Source organism: Homarus americanus, unplaced genomic scaffold (genome assembly GCF_018991925.1).
Source record: "Homarus americanus isolate GMGI-L3 unplaced genomic scaffold, GMGI_Hamer_2.0 scaffold46197, whole genome shotgun sequence".
Classification (NCBI taxonomy): Eukaryota; Metazoa; Arthropoda; class Malacostraca; order Decapoda; family Nephropidae; genus Homarus; species Homarus americanus.
In genome coordinates this window covers 4,972,294-4,996,357 of record NW_024723050.1, presented here as the reverse complement: position 1 = coordinate 4,996,357, position 24,064 = coordinate 4,972,294, and the positions used below count along the sequence as shown (strand labels likewise).

General features: G+C 36.6%; 1 protein-coding gene across 2 annotated transcripts in view; it reads left to right on the top strand.

Annotated features, from left to right (window-relative positions):
- Positions 1-24,064, top strand: part of LOC121863299 (OTU domain-containing protein 3-like) — a 132,763-nt gene that overhangs the window by 96,431 nt on the left and 12,268 nt on the right. For both annotated transcript variants that reach the window (XM_042361890.1, XM_042361889.1), the window contains 3 exons: positions 8,119-8,267; positions 9,474-9,586; positions 10,733-10,858. In XM_042361890.1, the coding sequence (XP_042217824.1) occupies positions 8,119-8,267; positions 9,474-9,586; positions 10,733-10,858 (388 nt within the window). The remainder of the gene's footprint in view (positions 1-8,118; positions 8,268-9,473; positions 9,587-10,732; positions 10,859-24,064) is intronic.

Here is a 24,064-nt window from a genome sequence, read left to right as displayed (position 1 = left end):
ACCTCGATTAACGAGTTTTTTACGAGCCGACTTCAACATGTTTTTGCTTGCATTTGGCGGTCCACCAGCTGTAGTATTAGTCCGCCAATACAGTAATTGGTTTTAGGGCTTAAATTCCTTACTATTTTAGTAAATATCAAGAAGTTTATACTATTCAATAATTTTAAAAGCTTAATATTAACTTTTTTAGTCATTTTAACAATTATTGAACATAATTGAAGGTAAAGAAACTAGTTTCTGGCGTGCCATCCAGCCTGTTAACACACCAGACAGGCGTTAGTCTCTCTCTGTTTTCAGTGGTGGTAATATCTTACAGTGGTAGTTCTGCTATAACGCTGTATAATTGTGTTCTTGTAAAATATCGTGTTATAGAAAATCGCTGCACAGAAATAACAGGGCTTTTGGAGCAAAAATAGGGTTAGGTGCAGATTACTCGAAATCGAAAAAATTTAGTAGTTAGCCTAACACAAAGGATAGCACAGTCTAAATAAATGTTACATTCATATCTAATAATGAAATCATACAGTAAATGTAACATTTTACCTTGAAAAAATATGAATGTAACTTGATGGGGGAGAAGGGTGATTTTGAGGTTGATAAAATCGAGGTTCTCTTCAAGTGTTATATCCTTTCTTTTACGATCATCACCGGGAATTCTATCACCAGAACGCTTCTTGTTGATATTCTTCTTTACTATATTCACAGTTAATACAGTGGGGTATGCTATAACGAACGGATCCTACTACGAATATTCCTATAACGAACGGTTTTACCTATAAAATTGAGAATGCTATAACGAACGAAACTCCTACAACGAACATTATTGAAATTTTTTTTTTCTTATTGTTTTTTATTACAAATATTAATGATATTCTTTATTTCAGGTGTTTAGATGCATATTTATGCACTTTTTTACAATTTTTACAATTTTATATTATATTTTTCAGTGTTAAGTGGTTGTATTTGGGGGCCTGGAACGGATTAATCCTATAACGAACGAATGCTATAACGAACAAGGTTCTAGAACCAATTAGATTCATTATAGGATACCCCACTGTACCACAAAATTGGAGAAATAGTAAGCAAAATCGCGTTATAGCAAAACAAGCGTTATACAAATATTGTTCCTAATTCATAAATCAAGTAGGAGCAAATTATATCAAAAACACGCTATTATAGCAGAACTCACTGTACTTGAGACTCTCTCTTCAACTAAATGCTTTTTTTCTGTTTCCAAGCAAATTATTGGTTATTTTGAATTTTATTTTACATATTGACAATATATAGCACAGTTCAGTGTTATTTTAAAGAAAATATTCTTTATTTACAGCTAATTTAAACTTTAAAAATCACGTGTTGACATTGTTTGAATCCAGCATGGGGCCTAAGAGATCAAGAAAGGCGATTTCAATCCAAACCAAGCAGGAAATTATTAAGAAACATGAAGAAGGCATTAGAACAAATGCGCTATGCAAAGAATATGGCATGTCCACATCAACTGTGTCGACAATTCTTGCACAGAAAGACAAATTTAAAGAAGTAAAACTGAGAGAAATCTACCAGTGTTTAAAGGTAGAGCCCTAATTGCAGAAACTGAGAGGTTACTTCTCATCTGGATTAGGGAAAAACAGATGAAAGGTGATTCAGTTTCTAGTAAATTCATTTGTGAAAGAGCCAGGGAGATTTACAAACATTTAAAGACAGATCAACCTGGTTCTTCAGGCACAGAATTTGAAGATTTTCGGGACAGCAAAGGCTGGTTCGAAAAATTTAAGAAAAGAAGTGACATTTTCAGTGCTATTAGGCATGGTGAGGCTGCTAGTGCTGATAAGGAAGGGGCAGCAAAGTTTTTAGTGGAGTTTAAAGAACTGATGGATGAAGAAAATTATCTTCCACAGCAAATGTTCAATGTGGACGAAACTGGGCTGTTTTGGAAAAAGATGTCCAAAAGAACATTCATCACCAAAGATGAAGCCTATTTACCTGGGCATAAACCCATGAAAGACCATCTCACTCTATTGCTTGGTGTCAATGCTTCAGGGGATTTCCGACTGAAGCCTATGCTTGTCTACCACTCTGAAAACCCCAGGGTGTTCAAGCAACAGAAAGTGGTAAGAGGAAAGCTTGGAGTTTATTGGAAGTCCAACCGTAAGGAATGGGTGACAAGACAGCTCTTTAATGAATGGGCTGTTGAGGTGTTCTGCCCTTCTGTCAAGAGCTACCTAACCACCAATAAACTCCATTTAAAGGCTCTTCTCATGGATAATGCCCCTGGGCATGACCCTGAACTTGCCAGAACTTTGGAGTATCAATTTCACTTTGTGAAAGTGTTGTTTTTGCCTCCCAACACTACATCAATCATACAGCCAATGGACCAGAATGTGATCAGCAATTTCAAGAAGTTGTACAGTACATGAAGAAAATGTTTAGGTGTCATCATCAGGCAACTTCCACTTACCCTGAACAAACACCGGCACAGTTCTGGAAGACACAATTCAACATTCTGGAGACTGTAAAATTGATTGTGTCATCATGGCAAGAAGTCTCCACTAGATCCCTCAATTCTTCATGGAATGCACTGTGGCCATCAGTAGTCCATGATTTTGAGGGATTTCAGGATGACACAGAGCTGGACCAGGAGATTGTGTCCATTGGTCAGTCATTGGGCCTTGAAGAGGATGATGTTGAAGAGCTTGTGATGTCTCATGAGGAGGAACTTACTCCTGATGACTTGAAGCAACTGGATGAGATGTTAGAGGCTGACAATGGTGAGGAGGAAAGTATTACCATATGTCAACTTCTGGTTAGAAAGATGTTGTGGCCCACTACTGGGAGACGTTCAGGAAACTGGCTTCAAGGCACCTAGATGTGGAAAAGTCTGAACTAACTTTGTGTCATGTTGAGGACACAATGGTCTCCCTTCATTAAACATAAGTTAATGATGAGGAGGAATGATACCCCACAGACCACAATTGACACTTTCTTCAGTAAAGGCAAGAACAAGATGCTAGCCCTCGGCCTTCCACTTCAAGAAGGAGAGGATGATGCTAGCCCTCATCCTTCCACTTCAGAAGGAGAGAGGATGTTCATGGTGGAAAATGTCAGTCAGAGGTTCCTGACATTTTTCATGGAAGAGTGACTCACCTTCAAGAAGCAGTAAATACTTCTCCTCCACTTCCTTCTCTTCTCCTTCTCCTCCTCCACCTCCCACTTCAAATTCACATCAGCATCATCACCCAGGAGCTTCTACATACACACCTCAAGGTAAGTGTCATTTTCTAAAAATTTTAATTTAGGCAATTTTCAGTGGGCTGGAACCAATTGCCAAAAACCCATTGAAACAATGGTTTTGATTGCTTGAGATTTTTAGGTTAACGAGCAACCTGGAAGCGGATTGTGCTTTCGTTAACCGGGGACCCTCTTATATGTGAAATAGACAATGCAATTCAATAATAATACGTAGAATATTAAAACACACAGGAGACAAGATGGCATTGTTTTCGTGAGTGATGATGGTTCTACATAAGAAACTGAAGAAACTGTAGTGAGCTTAATATAAAAAAAATTGAATACCTGTATGTATGTTTCAAATAATGTTATTTAATGTTATTAAATGGAACACTAGAAGTAGCTAACCACTAATGGTAAAGAAATAAGGCGAGACGATTGGGAACGTCAACATTATGGCATTAAGTGTGTACATGTGAAATCATATCGTCATTTTTCTACATATGAATATGAAAGCAACACTTATTTACTGCTCATATATGTTTTAAATATATTTACGAATGTAAAGCAAAAATTCTACTCACCAATGTTGGTAAAGTCTCAAAAAAGGACAGTCAATGAATATTGTGCGGGGATTTTTTACTCAGATATTGAAGTCATCAGCTTCAACTTCGGGTTGAAGCTGTAGGTTCAACTGACTGAAGCAGCAGCTTTCCACATAAAGCTGTTGCTGAAACTGTTACTGAGCCAGACTTGATGTTGCAGCTGCTTATGATGCTGAATTTGATGGTGTAGCTGAAGTTGATGGTTTAGTCCTTTGAATACATAAAGCTGTCAAAGAACCTTGCACAGCTGCTTTCTTTTTCTCATTTGCATTTATTTAAATTTTAATTCCCTTGTTCTGTTAATGGATCCACTTCAGAAAATATGTTCATTGCTTGCTCCCTTATAATATCCACAGACCTCAACTTTTCATATCGTTTTAACACATCTAGTTTCTCCAGCTAAACACACATTTTCTATTAGCTTTTGAACCAACACTACCATCACTTGCTCTCTTGCTCATGTTGAATAGGGATGCAAAACTGTTGTAAGGTGCTCTTCATTTTTTTTACAATATTTTTTTATAATTGCATATCGGAGTTTAGTTATTATTTATATGAAAATGTAATTTTATTTTGTTTTTATTATATTTTGGTCGTAAATATGAATGAAATGACGTAAATTTAATTGGGTCTTAAATTAACTAGGGTTTTAAATATGCATATATATATATATATATATATATATATATATATATATATATATATATATATATATATATATATATATATATATATATATATATATATATATACTCTCTCTCTATATATATATATATATATATATATATATATATATATATATATATATATATATATATATATATACACATATATACACAGTCATTCTTGGAAACGTGACGTTAACGAAATGGACGTTATCCGATCATCACATAAACTTTATTTATACTTATGTGTATGGAGATACTATATACGATACATATACACTTTTACTCTTAAATCACAACTGTAATGTGATACAGGTGATTAATTTTTATCTCTTGTGCAAAATACATGACGTTTATATTAAAATTATTCGCTGTTTACAAGGATTCCAGCAACGCTGGGCAGATAGAGAAGGGAGGGCAGGGGGCGTGGGGGAGGAGTGGTTTGACAGTTGGCACAGGCCAGGTCTAACGTGTGTATATTTATCAGTTCTTAAGTATTCAGCTTCTCTCTTATAAAAAGCCAGTGAAATGACCTGGGTGTATATAATTAACATAGCTGAGGATTCCTTTAACATACTGATTGAAATTTAAGATATAAACATGCTATAATTTGCACTAGACAAAACAATTTACTACAGTAATCAAATTAGTACATGTGCACTCCAGCTTTACATAAGAAATCTAATAAATGTACCCAAAAACAGTTGAAAAACTTTTTTTATAAAGTGTACTGAGTACTGTACACTAATGTACAACAATTTTTATCTCTTGAGGCATAATATATGATGTTTATATTCAAATTATTGGCTGTCTTGCAAGGATTCCAGCAATGAAATTATAATCTTTAGTCTGAGATCGTATATAAGATAAAAACTGTAAGCCCTAAAAGCCTGGCTGGGGGGGAGGGAGGGAGGGAGGGCTGTCGGAACCAGCCACGCCACCCAGCGAGGGGTTGGGGGGTGGGGGGTTGAGGTGATAAGTTTGAGGTGAAGGTCTCTGTGTGTTTATTTAACAGTCCTACTAAGCTTCTCCCCATTTTAAAAATGCCAGTGATATGACCTAGGAGAATATAATTAACATGGCTGGGATTCTTGTAAGATACTGATTTATTTGAATATTAACATATAATTCGCACTAGACATAACAATTTTAGTACGTAATCAAAAATTAGTACATGTGCAGTCAGCTTTTGCACAAATTTATTTTTACGTTTTTTTAGTATGGTGTGTAAATGAAATGGGTGAAAATAAATGAAGAAATTTATGTAAATCTACCCAAAATACAGTTGAAAAACTTTTTGTAAATGTACTACAGTGACGTACACTAATGTACTACATTTTCTTGACAAAATGACATCATTAAATTAATCTCTGTCTTGCAGTTTAACAGTAATTTATATTATTGTAACTTTAGTCTGAGATGTTATGATATTATATAAAATAAACATAAGAGAAATCACCAATCTTTATCTTGAACACGAGGTGGTGGGAAGACGGGGGTGACAGAATGTCTGGTGTTTGTTTGTTTATTTATTTGAATAGATTCCTTAATGCTGAGGCCTGCCTGCGTGTTTATTTATCATTACTTAAGAGTAACTAAGCTCTTCGCATAATTTTTTCTACCCAAACGACCTGGGTAAATGCTAACTTACATTGGAGGATTCTTGAAAGATAATAATTTATTTGATGTTGTTTTTCAATTTAAATTTCAATTGTTTATTCCTTGATGGAGGAAGCGGGATCCTAGTGCTGTCACTTGGTACCCCTGTACCCATAACACCAGAAGCAACAGCCAGTGTCACAAGTATATACAGTCATCCCTTGGTTGGCCGCTCCCTATTGGGACCCCTCCGATAACGAAAGTACAGAACCTAATAGGGATTTATTCCTAATTGGTTCAGACACCATTACGACCATTTAGACCCACTAAATATATATATAATGTTATGGTAAATATCATAAACACACATAGACATGGCCGGGTTTATTACAAAGTGATGAAAGGGTACGCTTAATACTGTAGTCCACAAAACCTTAGCTATGCTTTTTTATTTGGTCCCCGTCATCACCGAGTCCATTTTCTCTCATCAGGACGCCCTGAGTCCTCCGTTTCTCTCTTAATCTTAGGTGCACCAGAAACTTGACTATTTTTGAAGTAATGCCACAGAATTTGAAATTGCAACCCCAATTGCAACTGGGGTTTGCAATTGTTGAACAACTAGATATGTCTGATACAGCAAATGTGTTATTGTCAGTTTGTAGGTGAAAGATTTTATCCTCTATAAATGTAGGTTAAAGAATTTCACTAGCCAGGCAAATGCTTAGAAAAAGAAAAGCCAAGTAAGGAAGTATATTCCTTTAACACATAATATCTGACCAGTGTGGGGAGGATCATGGTCTCCTTCAGGGGTCGTGGTGGTGATCCAGCAGGCGCCACGTGTTTTTTTTTTTTAAAGCATGACTATATATATATATATATATATATATATATATATATACACAGTGATTTACTTATATATATATATATATATATATATATATATATATATATATATATATATATATATATATATATATATATATATATATATATATATATATATATATATATATATATATATATATATATATATATATATACACGAACCCCGACTTACAATGAGGGTTGGGACCCAAATCCAGGTCAGAAGTCCGACATAAAAAAAAAAAAAAAATTAATAAAAATCTAAAATGAAATACAGTACAGTAAACGTAATGAATAATGATGAATGGATACAGTACAGTGAAAGTAATAAATAATAAGGAATGGATACAGTGTGACTTGAGCACTTAACCTTTAATGTAGTCAGCTGAATGCACATGGGGCCCCATAATTTTCTAATTATACATGGAGACTACATTAACTGGAAACGTTTCGTGTAGTCGTGTCATTTAAAATTTTTTTTTTTTTTTTTTTTTTAATCTACAGGTATATCTGGTGAGGCGTAAATTGACGGTGTAAGTCACGTAGTCGTAAGTCGGGTCTAGGTGTGTGTATATATATATATATATATATATATATATATATATATATATATATATATATATATATATATTGAAATCCGAAAAATTCCGAAATCCGAAATAATTCCAGCCCCAAGGATTTCGGATAAGGGATTGTCAACCTTTAATGGTTTAATCATCTTTAATGAAGTTCTATGAAGACTTCAACCAGCTGTTTGGTGAAGCATTGAGGTACTTAAAGCCGAATGTATTAGTAAACCCACCAAATCTTGATTCTTGTTGTACGTCATCAGACTAATTATATGTAATAATAACAAAACCTCACCACGATTCATATTTTTATTACACGTGAATCATGGATTATACAAATTATCGTAAGAAATCCATGATTATCTCCAACAATAAGACTATTTCATGTTAAATTCATACAAAACCACTATCTGCATATCCGTAGGTGCTTTAGGGCTCTGTTGGGCAAGTTGCTAGGAGTTTTTTTTTTTTTTTCAATTTAGGATTATTGCATGGGATTATACAAAATAATTTTCACAATGAATATAATGTCATCAAATTATTATTATGAATATAACACTAAGATTAACTGGCTTGTTTCTCTTGCAGAAATTGTTTATTCCGAGCTCTTGGAGATCAGCTTGATGGTACGCCAAATACTCATCAGAAACATAGACAAGATGTTGTGGCTTACATGAGGCAAAACCGCAATGATTTTGAGCCATTTGTTGAAGATGATGTTCCCTTTGAGAGGCACTGTGAGTTAGTTTGTATTTTCATCAAAGGGTGATACTTGTGTTGTAATACAGTACAGTAAAACGTCGATATAACACAAGATACGTTCCAAGAGGGGTCGCTTTAAACCGAATTCGCACTGAATCGAAGTGTTGTATCAATGGAATAATTTACTTTGGTTCTTGAGAGAAACATAATTCTAAAAAGACTGAGAGTCTACCCAGATGCACCTCAGCCCCTCTCCTAGAATAAAGGAAATGTTGTTTTTTGTAGTATTATGTTAAAACAAACACTCATAAATCAACACAGCTAAAATTGAGGGAAGATGGGGTGGGGGTAGAGGTGAGGTGATATGTTTGACAGTTAATGCCAAGGTCTAGTGCTTATTTATTTATCTGTCCTAAAGAGTGATTTTAAGTTTTTCTCTTATAAAATATCACTGAACTGACATGTTCTAATTAATTTTCTTACAAAGAGCTAAAATTTTTATCTCTTGTGTAAAATATATGACGTTTATATTCAAATTATCTGCCGTCTTGCAAGGATTCCAGCAATGCAAATTACATTCCCCTAACTTTAGTCTGTGATATTATATAATTTAAAAACATAAAAGCCTAAAACCACCAAACCCTGGCTGGGAAGATGGGGGAGAGGGAGGAAGGAGAGGTGACAGTGACATGTTTGACAGTTGGGCCAAAGGTCTAGTGAAGTATTTATTTATTTATTTATTTATGTCCTTTAGCTTGAGTTTTTGTTTTTTGTTTATAAAATGTCACAGAAGTGACTGGGGAGAATATAATTTTCATTGCTGGAATTCTTATAAGACAGTGATTAGTTTGAATATAATCATGCTATAGTTTGCACTAGACAAAAATTTTGGTAATCATTTAGTACATTATTTTGAGTACATGTACAGTACAGCTTTGCCCTTAGGACAGTGTAACGTGCCCAGAGAAACATTAGGCTCGAATTTTAAAATATGATGCACCAGATTGACTCTCGCAAAATAGGAGAGATTCGCTTTAAATTAAAACAATGTCCTTAATTGTGGGTGTCACTTTAAATCAAAACAGTAATCATAAATTGAATTGCTTTAAATCGATGTTCTACTGTACTGAATTATACAGATGATCTTTGCACGATTTTTATGATGATTGATGTCCTTGTATACTTTGTATGCAAATTGAGATTTGAGGAAGTCAGCTAACACCAAGTCTTTTTTTCCACAGTGAGTAACCTGGCTGAACTTGGCACCTATGGAGGGAATGATTGTATTGTTGCCTTTGCTCGTCTTCATGAAGTTGTGGTTGTAATCCACCAACTGAATGCTCCACTCTGGCAGGTGTGCACTTTATTTATTTGTTTTTTGTTTTTTCTCCTCATATTCCAAGCTGTGCATAGTTTGGTTGTTTCTTACAGAATTGTTCACAGACCTGATTATACTATAATTTTTAAAACACAATAAAAGCACTAACATTGTTTGCAAAAATTGTCTGTTACAGTGATCAGGATAGCTCTGTAGAGGAAGCAAGTTTCAAGGCTTATGAAACTTTCTTCATGTGCCTATGTAAAATGGTGCATACAGTGAGTTGGAGCTGTCTGTCTGTATGAGTGTATATCAGCCTGTTGACTTGTTAAAGGATGATACAAGATATGTTTCTATGCCAGTCCACTTGTTAACACTTTGATTTCCAAACCATAACTTTAAGTTTACATCAGGCTGTGCAGATTATAGAGAACATTTACTTGTCCCAGGCAACTGAATTATGAAATTTACTTGCCCTAACATATTTTTGGAGGAAATTTGCTTGCCCAGATTTTTTGATGGGAAAATTTAAATAAAAATCTTAAAACATTCAAATTGCTTATGTTTATCAATTCACAGATCACATGTGTCCATCTAAATCCTTTTTACCTTCACCCTTCTCCATCCACTTGACAACTGCCACTTCCGGCTGATGTCAGTGGTGGTAAACCTTATCATATGAGGTCATAACTTCTGTCACCTCACCTTACACCTGCAGGGTGTGTGTGTGAGGAGCTGGCACCTGTGATCACCTATCCTAACTATCACTTCCCCTTATAATCTGGTATCAGTGGCAATAACATTTATCATGTGAGATCATAACTCTGACACACACACACACACACACACACTGACTGACTGACTGACTTAAGTTTGACTGCCTGGTGGCGAGATAAACATCAGCTGGTGAGGAGCGCTTGGCAACACTGTGCACGTTACCACTCCATGCTCCCTTTGAAGAGCTTCAATCATTTAGAGTACCATCCTCATAGCTGAGGGTTGGCTTAGAAAGTTTTTATTGGTAATCTTGCTCCTATAGGTCACTTGCTTCCTCCCCTCAGTCATAAAAGGTAATATTGTATCATAATTCAGTCCTCTGTTACTGTGTCAGAAATGTGCATTTCATATACTTTTCATTTTAGTCTGAATTTAATTCTATTTTGTTTCTCTTTAATAATGAAGATTTGTGGAAGAGAAGGGAAAAAAAATATGGCAGAACTTCACATATCATACCATAATGGAGACCATTACAACAGTGTACGGAGAATTGGTGACTGTACTTCTAGCCCTGCATGCATCAAATTAGCTGTAAGTATTATTTTATTATAATCTGACTTTGTTTTCTTTATATGTAAAAGTTGAGGTTTCATCATATTCATCACATCAGGAGTCTCAGTAAGATAGTCAACCTTTCAACCATATCTGGATTATCAGGTTAAAATTCCCACTTTACTCTTTCTACACATCCCTACTGAGATATTAGCTGACAATTTTTGACTGGAAGGGACCACATAATAATGGTATAACTTGGCAGATATAGGATAATATATTCAGTAGCTAAGCACTTTAGGCACAGAGACAGTAATGCCTCTGTGTATTTAAATGTTCAGTTTGTGTAATGTATTCAAGTGGATATTTCTCTGAAAACAAGTTAAATATTTATGAAGTTGTAAATAATTTTTTGTGAAAGATTTGCACAATGTAAATGTGAGGATAGCATTTGTATTGTTTTTTTTTAGGAGGTACTATGCACTCAAATCACTTTAACCCTTTCTCTTTTATGTTAGTTGTCTGTCTTTCTAGTGATCTTAGACAAATAAATTGTTCCCTAAATTTAAAGAACTCCTTGTGTAATACACAACTCTGTTCATTGTAAATATTGGAGGCCACTGTTCCTCATGTATATTTAGTGTAGTAACTAATCATTATACAGTGATATCCCCATTAGCCGGAACAATTGTGATGAGAGATTTCCAGTTAACCAGACGACCTCCTCAAACCCGGAAAAATTCCTTATCCCCGGAATCTTTTCCGGTTACTGGGAAAAGTTTCCGAGTGTCTAAACTAGACATCATGCACACACAGACACTAGCCCACTTCCCCAGAATGTTTCTGGGTGCTGGGGATGTTTTCCTTGAGTCTAAACTAAAGGAGTCCGTAAATGCAGTTCTAATTAAGTTAGAAACGCCATTTCTTTACAATAATCCAGAATAGTTTATCTGAAAGTTTGATAAAATAAATATACAGGTTGTACCTCTCTAGTCCGGCATTCTGTGGTCCGGACACTCCCGTGGTCCGGAACGATTTAAGTTTGCCCATGGAGAAAATAAATTTGAGTCTGGTACTTTCGATGTTTGGCTAAATTTTGCCTTATTTACCCTACTTTTTGGGGGAATTACTACCTGTAATAAAGCAACATCCTATTAAACCAACGAAAATAACACAGATAAAATTAAATAAAAACTAAAAACAAAGTTCTTATGTTCTACAGCTTCAGCTAGAGTTGAGCATACGTCATCCGAGTAAAAACACACACAACAACATTGGCTGTCCTTATGTTTTCAACTTTAACACCACTGGTGGGTAGAATTTTTTTTTTAAATTCAGAAACATTAATTAAAATCTATATGAACAGTAAATAAGTGTTGCTTTCATATTCTTATGTAGAGTAATGACGATATGTTTTCACATGTGCGCACTTACATACGTGAGCTCACTTTTTTCTTTACCATTAATGGTTAGCTACTTATATTGTTCCATTTATTAACATTAAATAACATTACTTAAAGCAACCATATTAATTTTTTACATTAATTTTACAACAGCTACAACCAGGGTCTTATTTTCTTCAGTTTTATATGTAGATCCAGTCAGCCACTGGTTTTGTAATCAACGAAAACAATGCCGTCTCATCTCCTCGTGTGTTCTAATATTCTACGTGTTTTTAATGAATTGTATTGCTCATTTTGCACATATAAAAATTAATTAAATCAAAAAGACATTCAGTAATAAACAATAATGAATCTCTTGTACATAAGAGAAATGACGCTGTTTACACGATTTGTGCATGTCTGAACGTTGGCGGGCCGCTCAAACCCGTTGAAATTCGAGTTTCCGCCATCAAAATTTTAAATTGCATTTTTTTTTTCAAAATAAAAAAACGTTGAATTAAAAACTCCCAAAGTTTGAGAACCTACTGTACAACATTTAACTCTTCATTATATCTTCAAAGAGCCCACAAAGCAGTGAAAGTGGTGCTAGTGCATCCAAGCGTAAGCACAAGTCACTATCTATCCAGGAAAAGGGTGAATTTCCATGGTCCGGAAATTTCCATGGTCCGGCACCGGTCAGGTCCCAAGGTTGCCGGACTAGAGAGGTACAACCTGTATTTGAAAATAAAAATCTATATGATATGTTCTACTCCCATGGAGCTGTGGGGGATTAGTGGGTATCATGTACCTGACCTGACTCAATGTCAGGTCAAGGTAGGGTGTGGGATTAGTAGCCTCATATTACTGACCTTCTGATGGAATGTCAGGTCACCTTTCTTGGCCGGGGGATTAGTGGGTCTCATGACCTGAAGGTGTCTTGAATAAACACGAAACCTAAAGTATTTTTACAGAGATTGTGATAAGTATAAGTATAAGTGAGCAAAGTGGTATCCCTTCAACATTACATTACATAACATTTTAAAATGTGGAGTGAGAAAGCAGAAAAGTGTGGGTGATTAGAAAAATGGAGTGGAAATGAGCGTTGGCAAGCACTCCCCAACAGCTGATATTTAACTTGCTGTCACACACACACGTAAATATGTCACACAATAAGATCTTCATCCTTATGTCTGCTGTCTTAATTCCCTTGTTAGGGGAATGTGAGTGGTGTTGGAGGCTGTGATGATGGGGTGTGGCTGAAGAATGTGGTAGATGAACCTTTTTGTGGGGGTGAGGGGGGAGGGTCATGCAGTCACTTTCCTCCCCCTTCCTCACTCAAGCGATTGTGGTAGGGAGATGAATTTGATATATGATCCTTAATAAATTCTCTACGAAACGCTTCCACTAACATATCCTTAAACGGAATATTTCTGTGTGATATAGTGATGTGAATTCCATTATTTTACAAAAAAAAAGAAAGTAAGAAATGTTGATACAGAGTCAGTAAAATCAGTTCTGGAAAAAATCATGATTTTTTTCAAAATTAAAAAAAAATTATTTATTTGATGTAAATCGGATTTTTGTATTTAAATCGATTTTTTTATTTTTTTTACTAATTGCATTAAAATAGTGATTTTAAACCATGAAAACAGTATTTTTCAACCAAAGCTTATTCAGGATAATAAACAGAAAATTGACATTAAAATATTTACCTATGCAGTAGATGTACCAATGGAATTTAACACAATAATATTCTTTTTGTAAAATAAAAGAAAACTGGTAACATATCTTACATTTGAGTGCACAAATCCAAACGTAATAATGAAATTTAACATAAATGCTCTTATAGGATTACAGTGTTTCAAAAATTAATAACTTAACTTCTTCAAGTCAACAGAATAATATTCTCATTTTGTAAAAAAAATAACACTGGTAACAAGTTTATTTTCTTACATTTGTAGGATTATAGTGTATTAAGAATTACCGGTAAAACTTCAAGTCAACACAATATTCTCATTCTGTAAACAACAAAAATAGTTCAAAACATTTAAATTAGCTTAGTTGAACATTGAAATGCTTATGTACTGTGACAAGCTTAGATGCCTTTTCCTGTCCTAGGCAATTTCTTACCTTTGAGTGAACAAATCCATATGTGGAAAAAATTCTCTCAACCCCTGCTGATGATGCAACAGCTGTAAATAATTGCCTAGGAACATCCATTACATTTTCTGTCGTATCATTGGCAAAATACTGCCACCAAGCAAGGGGTGAGAGAGATTTTACAACATCTTTACCAAAATGGACCTCTTTAAATGGTGCACTTCTTCCATGGAAGGACATTAATGTTGAAAGGAAATGTGGAAGAGACTCGCACACATACTGTTCTGCAATGTCTCGCTGCTCAGGAGTCAGATGTCTGCCCTGATACCTTGGATCTATCACATTAGCTAGAAAATGGGCAGGTGTCAATGGTACTTTGATTCTTTTTTCAAAATTATCCATATCCTTCTTATCAGTTAAATACTCCTTAATATCAGTTTTCAGTTTTACCCAGATTTCTACAGCATCACTTAATAGGGTATGTTCTCTCTGGACACAGTACAATGCCACAGCAATAGGCTTAAGTCTCTCTAAATAGTCTTCTGCAGTTCTTTTTAATGCCTTATCATTAACTTTCCTTTCAATTTTCTTATCAATGTCTTCACTATTTTCTTTGCACACTTTGACAAGGGCCTCCCAGTTCTTTAAATAAGATTCAATAGAATCTGTCACTGTGTTCCATCGTGTGTCTGATGGTATTTCTAGCATTGTTCCTCCTGCTCTTCTATACAAAGATCCTGGGATGTGATGATTTCTGAAGTACTTAATGATTTCAGTAATGTGCTCCTTAATGTTCTTGATTTGCAGGTTTTGTGAAAGCAAATTTAACAGGTGTGCAGAGCAACCATATGTTATAATGGATTTATCTTGTCCGAATTCACTTCTCATTTTTGCCATATTAGCAGCATTATCTGTTACACAGCTTCTTACTGTGCATCCAAATTTGTCTTCACACTTTTTTGTCGCACTTCAGCTAATTTCAACAGATATTCAGCTGTGTGTCTTGATTCTGTGTCTATAGAGTCAACAAGATAAATACGGTTGTCCGCTGTTAAAGTTATACATACTATAGGCTCATTATGGACATTACTCCATCCACCCATGGCCATGCAAACTGTTTTCCCACTAAGTTCTTCTGAATAATTCTTAATCACTGAATCGTAGGCTTGATCCAAAAGAGACCCTCCAATTTGATGTCTATTAGGTGGAACATATCCTGGTCTTAGCACTTTAATCATCTTGATAAACTCTTCGTGCTCCACTGTTCGGAAGGGGGAATTTGTTGCATATATATAATTAGCAACTTGCTGATCCAAAGTGACTTTTTCAGACTTAGTAGTTTTTATCACAAAACCAGTTATGCTTCTTTGTTCCATAGAACTATCCCTCTTATCTCTCTTAAATGGTGAGGGAGAAGGAGCATCTGATATATCTGTAACTAGAGATGATAATGATGAAGCTTTTGAAAGTGAGGTGCTTGGATGAGGTGATGAGAAAACATTTATTAGTAAAAAAATCATTTTGATTTAAATCATGATTTTTTTACTCTGATTTAAATCAATTTAAATCATGTGATTTAAATCATTTGATTTAAATCATAACAACCCTGAATTTCGTTAGACACACCATTTTTTTTTTAATAATCCTGAATACTTTATCTAAAAGTTTGGTTAAATAAATATATTTAAAAAAACAAAAGCTCTATATGATACAGGTGAGAACAGAACTGTTTCTTTTATCTTCACCACTGATCGGCAAGTTAGTCGCTCGGGCGACTCAATTGACTGTAATACTTAACTAATCATGTCTAACACTTGTGATGAAGGTTGGGTGGGAGATTATTGGGTCACGTTACTAACCTGACCTGAAGCACCGTCAGGTCGCCCAGTGTTGGGTGGGGGCATTAGTGGGTCTTATGACCTAAATATGTCTTGAATGACATTAATTTTGTACCTATGAGGTATATACATAGTACTGTACTGTATTGTATATGAAGGTTACTACATGTATTAATAAGCTCAGGTTATTACAGTAATGTACCTGTACTAATTAATGAAAAACAAATAAACATTATTGTATCATGAAGAGTAGACAAACAGTGAGACAACCCGTGGCGCGGTCACTTTTACCCCCCACCCCCCCCACGGAGGATATATTAACGCTTATAAATGTTGACGTACGAGAATATAACTTGTATTGCTAGAGTTCTTGTAAGATGCGATTAATTTGAGTTTAAACATCACTTATTTTGCAACACACACACACACACACACACACACACGAGACCACCGGAGGGTCAAGACCTACCAGGCGTTGCTGATCAGCGGCCCCCCTTGGCCATGTTCGGCCCCACTCCTCAAGTCCCTCTCCCTGACCCATCCTCACCACCGGGATATCAACATAATCAAAAGTGACAATTTCGTTTCCAAAAGAAGTGGGATCAGTGTTTAAGCCAGTGAATTCATGAATTGAGCACCAGACAGTGCCAGTGAAAGCCGTGACCCACCACTGAGATAAGCACCCCTGGGAACTGACCACCACCTTCTGACCAGGAGGTGCTATTCGGTCCACCATGAGAACAACAGAGAGCCGGCTTCACACCTGACTACGATATAACACAACACCACTCCACACCACAAAGTGTCCCCATGACCACGTGAGGTCCTTCATGTCAACATCTAAGGACGAGTTACTACACCACGTGAACACCACACCACCCGATGTCTCCATGACCACGTGAGGTCCTTCATATCAACACCCGAGGACGAGTTAGTACACCACGTGAACACCACACCACCTGATGTCTCCATGACCAGCCCAGGCCCGGACCATCAACTGTAAACTATAATAATTTGTATGTTCAATCATTGTTCCTTCTTCTCTCAGTAATGAAAGCTTTTGTTAAACGACCCACCCACCCCATGTCTTTGTATGTAATAAGTCATTTTTGTCCAATGTATATTTTCAGCCTTCGGGCTGCAGAACTTTTTCCGTTAATTATTATCATTATTATTTATTATTACACACACACACACACATGTACGTTTGGGAGGGAGGGAGGGTGTCGCAGTCACCTTTACCCCCAATAGACCCTTCTCCCTCTGGCTGGGGGAGGTGGGTTGTTGACAGCATATTCCAGGCAGAGGGGTTCTAATTTCTTGCTTATAAAGGGCCACTGAGTTGACTTAGGAGAATATAACTTCCATTGCTGAAATTCTCGTAAGATAGCGATTAATTTGAGTACAGTATAAACATCCCTTATTTTGCACCATACATAATAATTTTAGTTATTAACTTAGTACATTGGAGTACTTTTACTTTTATCCTCTTCACCAATGATCGGCTAGTTAGCCGCTTGGGCGATTGGTTATGTCTCTGTTATGCGCTGTTGGCAAGTACAGGTTGTGATAATTTATGTGGTTGCAGTTTCAAAGCTTTGTGACATCACTAATGTATAATGAGTCTCAATATGCCCTGGTTTATTCATTGATCAGATGTCTAAGTGTAAAAGTAGCCCAGTTGAGCTATCATGTATCAATAAATTTGTAAATAAAATTTATAATGTAAAATGTTAAAAGACAATGGTTTAGTAGTGCTGTTAATGTGTGTGCTGTGTAACTGTCTTGGCATGTCACCTCACCACCCGACTCCTAAACAAACTCTTCGTCAACTTCTTCAAATCCTACAGTGTGCTTGGCAAGGTCAAAAAACACATTACAGTAAAGCCTCCAATAACAACGGTTCGACCAACAACTTTTCATATTTAAAACCCTAGTTAATTTAGGACCCAATTCAATTTACGTCCTTATTTCATTCGTATTTACGACCAAAATATAATAAGAATAAAATAATATGAAATTTTCATATCAATAATAACTAAATCTCGATATGTATTATAAAAAAAATTACTGTAAAAAAAATTAAGAGCACCTTGCACAAAGAAGTTGCCTTGCTAATGAGTGGTAAACAACATTTGGAGCTTGGCGGGCCTTTTGTTTTCACGCATCTGGAACAGGAACAGGAGAAAAACTTTCTCAGGTTTCTTACAACATTTTTGCATCCCAATTCAGCATGAGCAAGAGAGCAAGTGATGGAAGTGTTGTTTCAAAAGCTAATAGAAAGTGTATAAGCTAGAGGAAAGGTCACAGTGTCTTAGCTCCTGGGGATAAATTGTCAGTAATGGCTAGTGCTACTTGTGAACAGGGCTGTGCCCTTCTGAGGGTCGAGTTGGAGAGGGCCAAGGAAGATATCTTGAAATTAAAAGAAGAGATAGCAAGGATGAAGGAATAAACGAGGCAAGGAAAGCCGGTGAATGACGAAAACTCAGGCGAATGGAAGGTTGTGAGGAGTGGGACAACCAAATTAGTGGTGGAAAAACACACAAGGATACGACAACAACGACAACAGCAGCTAAGTGTACCAACTCTTTCAGTCCCTTGATAGATGAATTGGACGTTAGTATAGTCAGGGACAAGGCTGACTATTAAGGTACGAAAATCTTGATTGTTGGCGACTCCCAGATACGGTACATGGACAGAGTTTTTTGCGGTAAAGATAAAAATAGGATGAAGGTGTGTTTGCCAGGAGCTGGGGCGGGGGATATAGTTAACAGGATGGACAATATCTTGTCTGGTAATGGGAGCAAACCCATTATCTGCCTTAGTGCAGGAGGCAATGATATTGGCCGGTGTAGGAGTAAGGAGCTTCTTGATAAGTTCAAGACAGCTGTAGAACGTGTTAGGTCTAAGGGAGGGATCCCTATCATAGGTGGTGTCCTGCCTAGAAGGAGAGTTGGCAATGAATGGTTGTCAAGGGCAGTTGGTGTCAACGGCCGTCTTGACAGATATTGCAATTCAATATCAGTTCCATTCATTGACAACTGGGACAACTTCTACGGCAGAAGGGATCTTTATGCTAGGGATGTGGTGCATCTGTCTGGGGATGGAGTAGCAACCTTGGCTGGGACTCTCGAAAGGGCACTCCAAAAGATGTCGAAGTCTTTAACTGCAAGGGGAACATGTGAGCACGGGGGTGGAGGAGACTGCAGTGGGAGCGGGTAAACAAAATTAGACCGAGTTAAAACCTAAACGCGGCAAAGGGAGGACTCAGAACACGACTAACTTAAATGTCTACTACGCGAACAGTAGAAGTATGAGAAACAAAATGGATGATATTAGGGTCTTGGTATGTACCGAAAAAACGATATAATAGCATTCACTGAAACATGGATCAACCTAGACTCACATGAGTTACCTGTCGAATACCAAATTGCAGGTTACAAATTATTCCATACCGATAAGCAGATTAGGAAAGGAGGCGGAGTAGCAATCTATGTCAGGGATAAGCTGAAGTGTGAAATAAATAAGGAAATAAAAACTGAGCGGAATACAGAAACAATTTGGATAGAATTAATCGACGGTAGGGATAAATTAATCACAGGAGTAATACAGTCGGCCCTTAACATACGCGGGTGTTACGTAACAGAGATAGCCGTGGATGTTAAAAATCCGCGTGTATGCCCCAAAAAAAAACCCCTGGCCCCATGTCCTTATTTACCGTATTTCCCTTGTGTGTAGTTCGAGTTTTTAAGACCAAATTATTTGGCAAAAAATTGGGGGTCGACCTCTAAAAGGGTAATAGTTTCGTTAGGTTGAAAATTATTTACCAGTAACTACCAGTAAACAATGGAAACGATGCACCAACGCACCACCAGCTGTGAGTGTCGGTACAGTTGCCAGGGCAGATCTCTTGCGTCATCATAGCAAGCCCAAAGTAGCCAAATCCATGGTATGGTAGTACAGGACGATGTAAAACATAAAGTATTCATTTATTAAAGTTTATTTATAGATACTGGACATAAATTTTTGTTCATTACATTTGAAACATCAATCTTTGTTAATTAAATTTGAAACAAAAGAAAACTAGGATACCGTATTTCTAAATACCTGGTATTTTCATTAAAATATTACATCACAAGTATATTTTACCTTAACTGTGACTGAATGAATATAGGTATTCTCAGAAATAAATATGGAAATATAATATTTTTGCTGGAATGACGTACATATTACAGTGGAAAGACGAAAACAATGACTTTCGCTTTCTTTCGTTATTCAAAAGATTTTACCGTAATCGCTTTTCTAATGGTTTTCAGTTAAAAAACTGTTGTACTCGTACTGTATTACAATAATATTCTATCCTATCATTAGCCTTATAATCCCACAACTGAAAACCATTCGAAAAGCGATTACGGTAACATCTTTTGAACGAAAGAAAGAGAAAGTCATTGCTTTCGTCACAATTTTATCCCACTTTCCACTGTAATACGTACATCATTTCAGCAAAAATATTACATTTCCATGTTCTCAGAAATAAATGGTAGTTTTGTTGAAACGTAATGTACAATATTTAATATTAAAATGCAAAAATAGCTATAAAAACAATTAATACACCCGAAATGTACTGGCTGGCATCTCCACTCGTCCCTGCTCCCGCGTCCAAGGTCACCACTCATCCCAACTCGCTCCCTCCGCTCCCTCCTCTACCTCCTCCACCTCCTCTGCCTCCTCTACCCCCTCTGCCTCCTCCACCCCCTCTGCCTCCTCCACCCCCTCTGCCTCCTCCCCGTCACTACTGCCAACAACGAACACAAATGTTTTGTGAATAACTGCACCTCCACTTCCTATGTACAGTACTGAACTGTACTGTGCTGTGCATTTTTACAAACAATAAACATGGCAAGAAAAGCTATTAAAAAAAAGAGATAAAAATTTCACTTTACTGTACAGTACCTATCCTCGGCGACAGGGCGGGGGTCATCGGGCTCATCGTCACTCAATTCCATAATGGGTGGTGAAGTGGGGGCGACGGTGGATTCAGCTGCTTCCTCACTGCCGCCAGTGATTGATGGTGTTAAATCTCTCCTTCGGTGATCAAAGAACATGGTGATGGGGAGTTGTCGTCTCTTTCTTTCATTTCTTCCATGATGTTTTTGTATGGAGCAAAAACGTCATCCATCCCTCGCATGAATTTCAGGGCACGCACCATGGAGGGGTCCATACTATAGGCCAGGTTTTTCAGTGCCTCAATATTCCAGGTCATCTCCCCCAACTTCTCCAACGTTATTTCTTGGTGCTCTTCCTCTTCCTCATCCTCTTTCCCTTTCGCTTCCTCTTCCTTGCCTGAGTCTACTAACTCCTGTAGATCCTCCTCGGTCAGCTCAGTGTCGTGCTCTTCAATTAGCTCCCTAATCTCGTCCTCTGCCATGTCCTGGAAGCCTTCAGCAGCCACTTTCCTAAACAGTGCCAGGGTCTTTCTGAATATTTTCAATAAAATCCATCAAAATCATTTTCCTTGTCATCGTCTTAAGCGCCAAACAGCTTCGCCCAGTCTTCTCCTTGAACAGGGCTAGAGGGTACGTGTTTTTCGAATCGTTTTCAATTAAAAAAATGTTACAGCACATGTATATTTTACCTAAACTGTGCCTGAATGAATATATTCTCAGAAATAAATAGTAGTTTTGCTGAAGCATGATGTATTTCAATGTAAAATAGGATAAAATACATGACGAAAACAAAAGACTTTACCTAACGTTCCAATGTTCAAGAGATGTTACTCGTTTTTTTAATAGTTTTTGGTTAAAATACTGCTATATTACAATGATATTCTATTCATACTGTGCTTGATATACTATATTCACGGAAATGTAATTTTTTTGCTGAAATGACGTACATATTACAGTGGAAAGTGGGATAAAATCGTGACGAAAACAATGACTTTCACTTTCTTTCGTTCAAAAGATGTTACCGTAATTGCTTTTCGAATGGTTTTCAGTTAAAAAAACTGTTGCATCACAAATGAATTAGGATAGAATATTATTGTAATACGACAGTTTTTTAACTGAAAACCATTCGAAAAGCGATTACGGTTAACATCTTTTGAACGAAAGAAAGCGAGTCATTGCTTTCGTCACTTTCCACTGTAATACGTACATCATTTCAGCAAAATATTACATTTCCATATTCTCAGAAATAAATAGTAGTTTTGCTGAAACGTAATGCATTCAATGTAAATTAGGATAAACTACATGAAAACAAAAGAGTTTACCTAACCTTCCGATGTTCAAGAAATGTTACTCGTTTTTTTAGTAGTTTTCGGTTAAAATACTCTTATATTAGTAGTATTCTATTCATACTGTGCTTGATATAATACATTCACGGAAATGTAATATTTTTGCAACTACAATGCTGATGTCAACACAAGCTTGGTTACAGTGAGACTGACTGAGTGAGGGAAAGCTATACGTGTGTGTGTGAGGTTGCGGGAGCGGGCGGTGTCCCGTGTTCTGTGCCGCGCGCGAGTTGAATGGCGCGCGATTTGAATGTACTTCAATTACTTCAATGTACAGAATATTCCTCCGGTGGGACAATCCGCGTACTTATTTGCAAATCCGTGTATGCTAAACCCGCGTATGTTAAGGGCCGACTGTCTATATTTCTCTTCAGAAACGGTCATCCCAACGATTATGAATAAACTCGTTTAGAAATACATCATTATTTCAGGACGAAATCGGACAGATTTGTAACAGCCAATCAGCTGTAACTCTTGAGGAGTGGCGGGGCATCTCTTCTCAGCTGGAAAAATGCACTATAGTGTATACAGACTGCTCTGACATTAACACTCAATGACTTCTACTTTGAATGGTAATTTTTTCATAAAATTTACCTTTACACTTTTTTTTTTTAGGATGGGAACATAAGCTTAACTAATTCATGAATTAACCCCATTAAGTCACTTAGTTCAGATTTGGTCACAGAATGGGGTTTCAAATCAATTCTCCATTTTTCTAAAGTACTTACAGGATCATATCTCCAAAGCTGATTGCCACCCATACCGTCACAATTGTAAAGCAATATAGGAGCTTGGGCATCACCGGAGGACACCTCCCAACATACAGGAGTTTGCCTGGTCTAATATCCTTGTGCCACGTTAAGTGGAGAATCTGTTCTCCCCCTCGACCACATTCCTGAAGCCCAAATCTGTCACCATGATGCTTGTACCTAGTGTCAACACACAAGCTGGAGCTGGCCACACTCTGAATCTGAAAAATTTAGTGTAGTTATTTAAAAAATGAAAGCTTTATTCAAACATTGTTCTTATCAGTCAAGGCTTCTGCTGTGAACAAATATTTTCATAACCATTGCTTAATTCAATACTTTAAAAAATCATCACGTAATATATGGGATCAATGAAACTAAAACAAAGTCAATCAAGTCAACATCCCTCAACCCATCAAAACACCTTCAAATGTGTATAGATTCACTCGTGAACCTGTTAAAATGTTTCTTTTAAAATCTGTTTTAAGATCCTTATTTCCTAAATTACACCCAGCTCCCCCCCGCCCCCCTCCACCCCACCTTTCTCCCATGGGAGGACCCTCTGTATACTAAAGGTATGTGTTTTATATATCTAGGGGTATTACTGTATACAGTACACTGGCATACAAGATGACCTTTGAAGCTTAAAAAAAGAACCCCCAAAACTAGGGGTTGTCTTATACACCAAGTATAAAATGTGACCCATAAATCCTACAACCTTAGTCGGTCCCATGGGTTGCTAACACCCAACTAACTTCCACTCACATTTTCCGAACTTAATTAACACAGAAATTATAATATACAGTAATAAAAATGCAGTGTAATGAAATTGTGAGTGAAGTAATAACTATTTTAGTTAACATTGCCAATAAAATGTAAACCTTTAA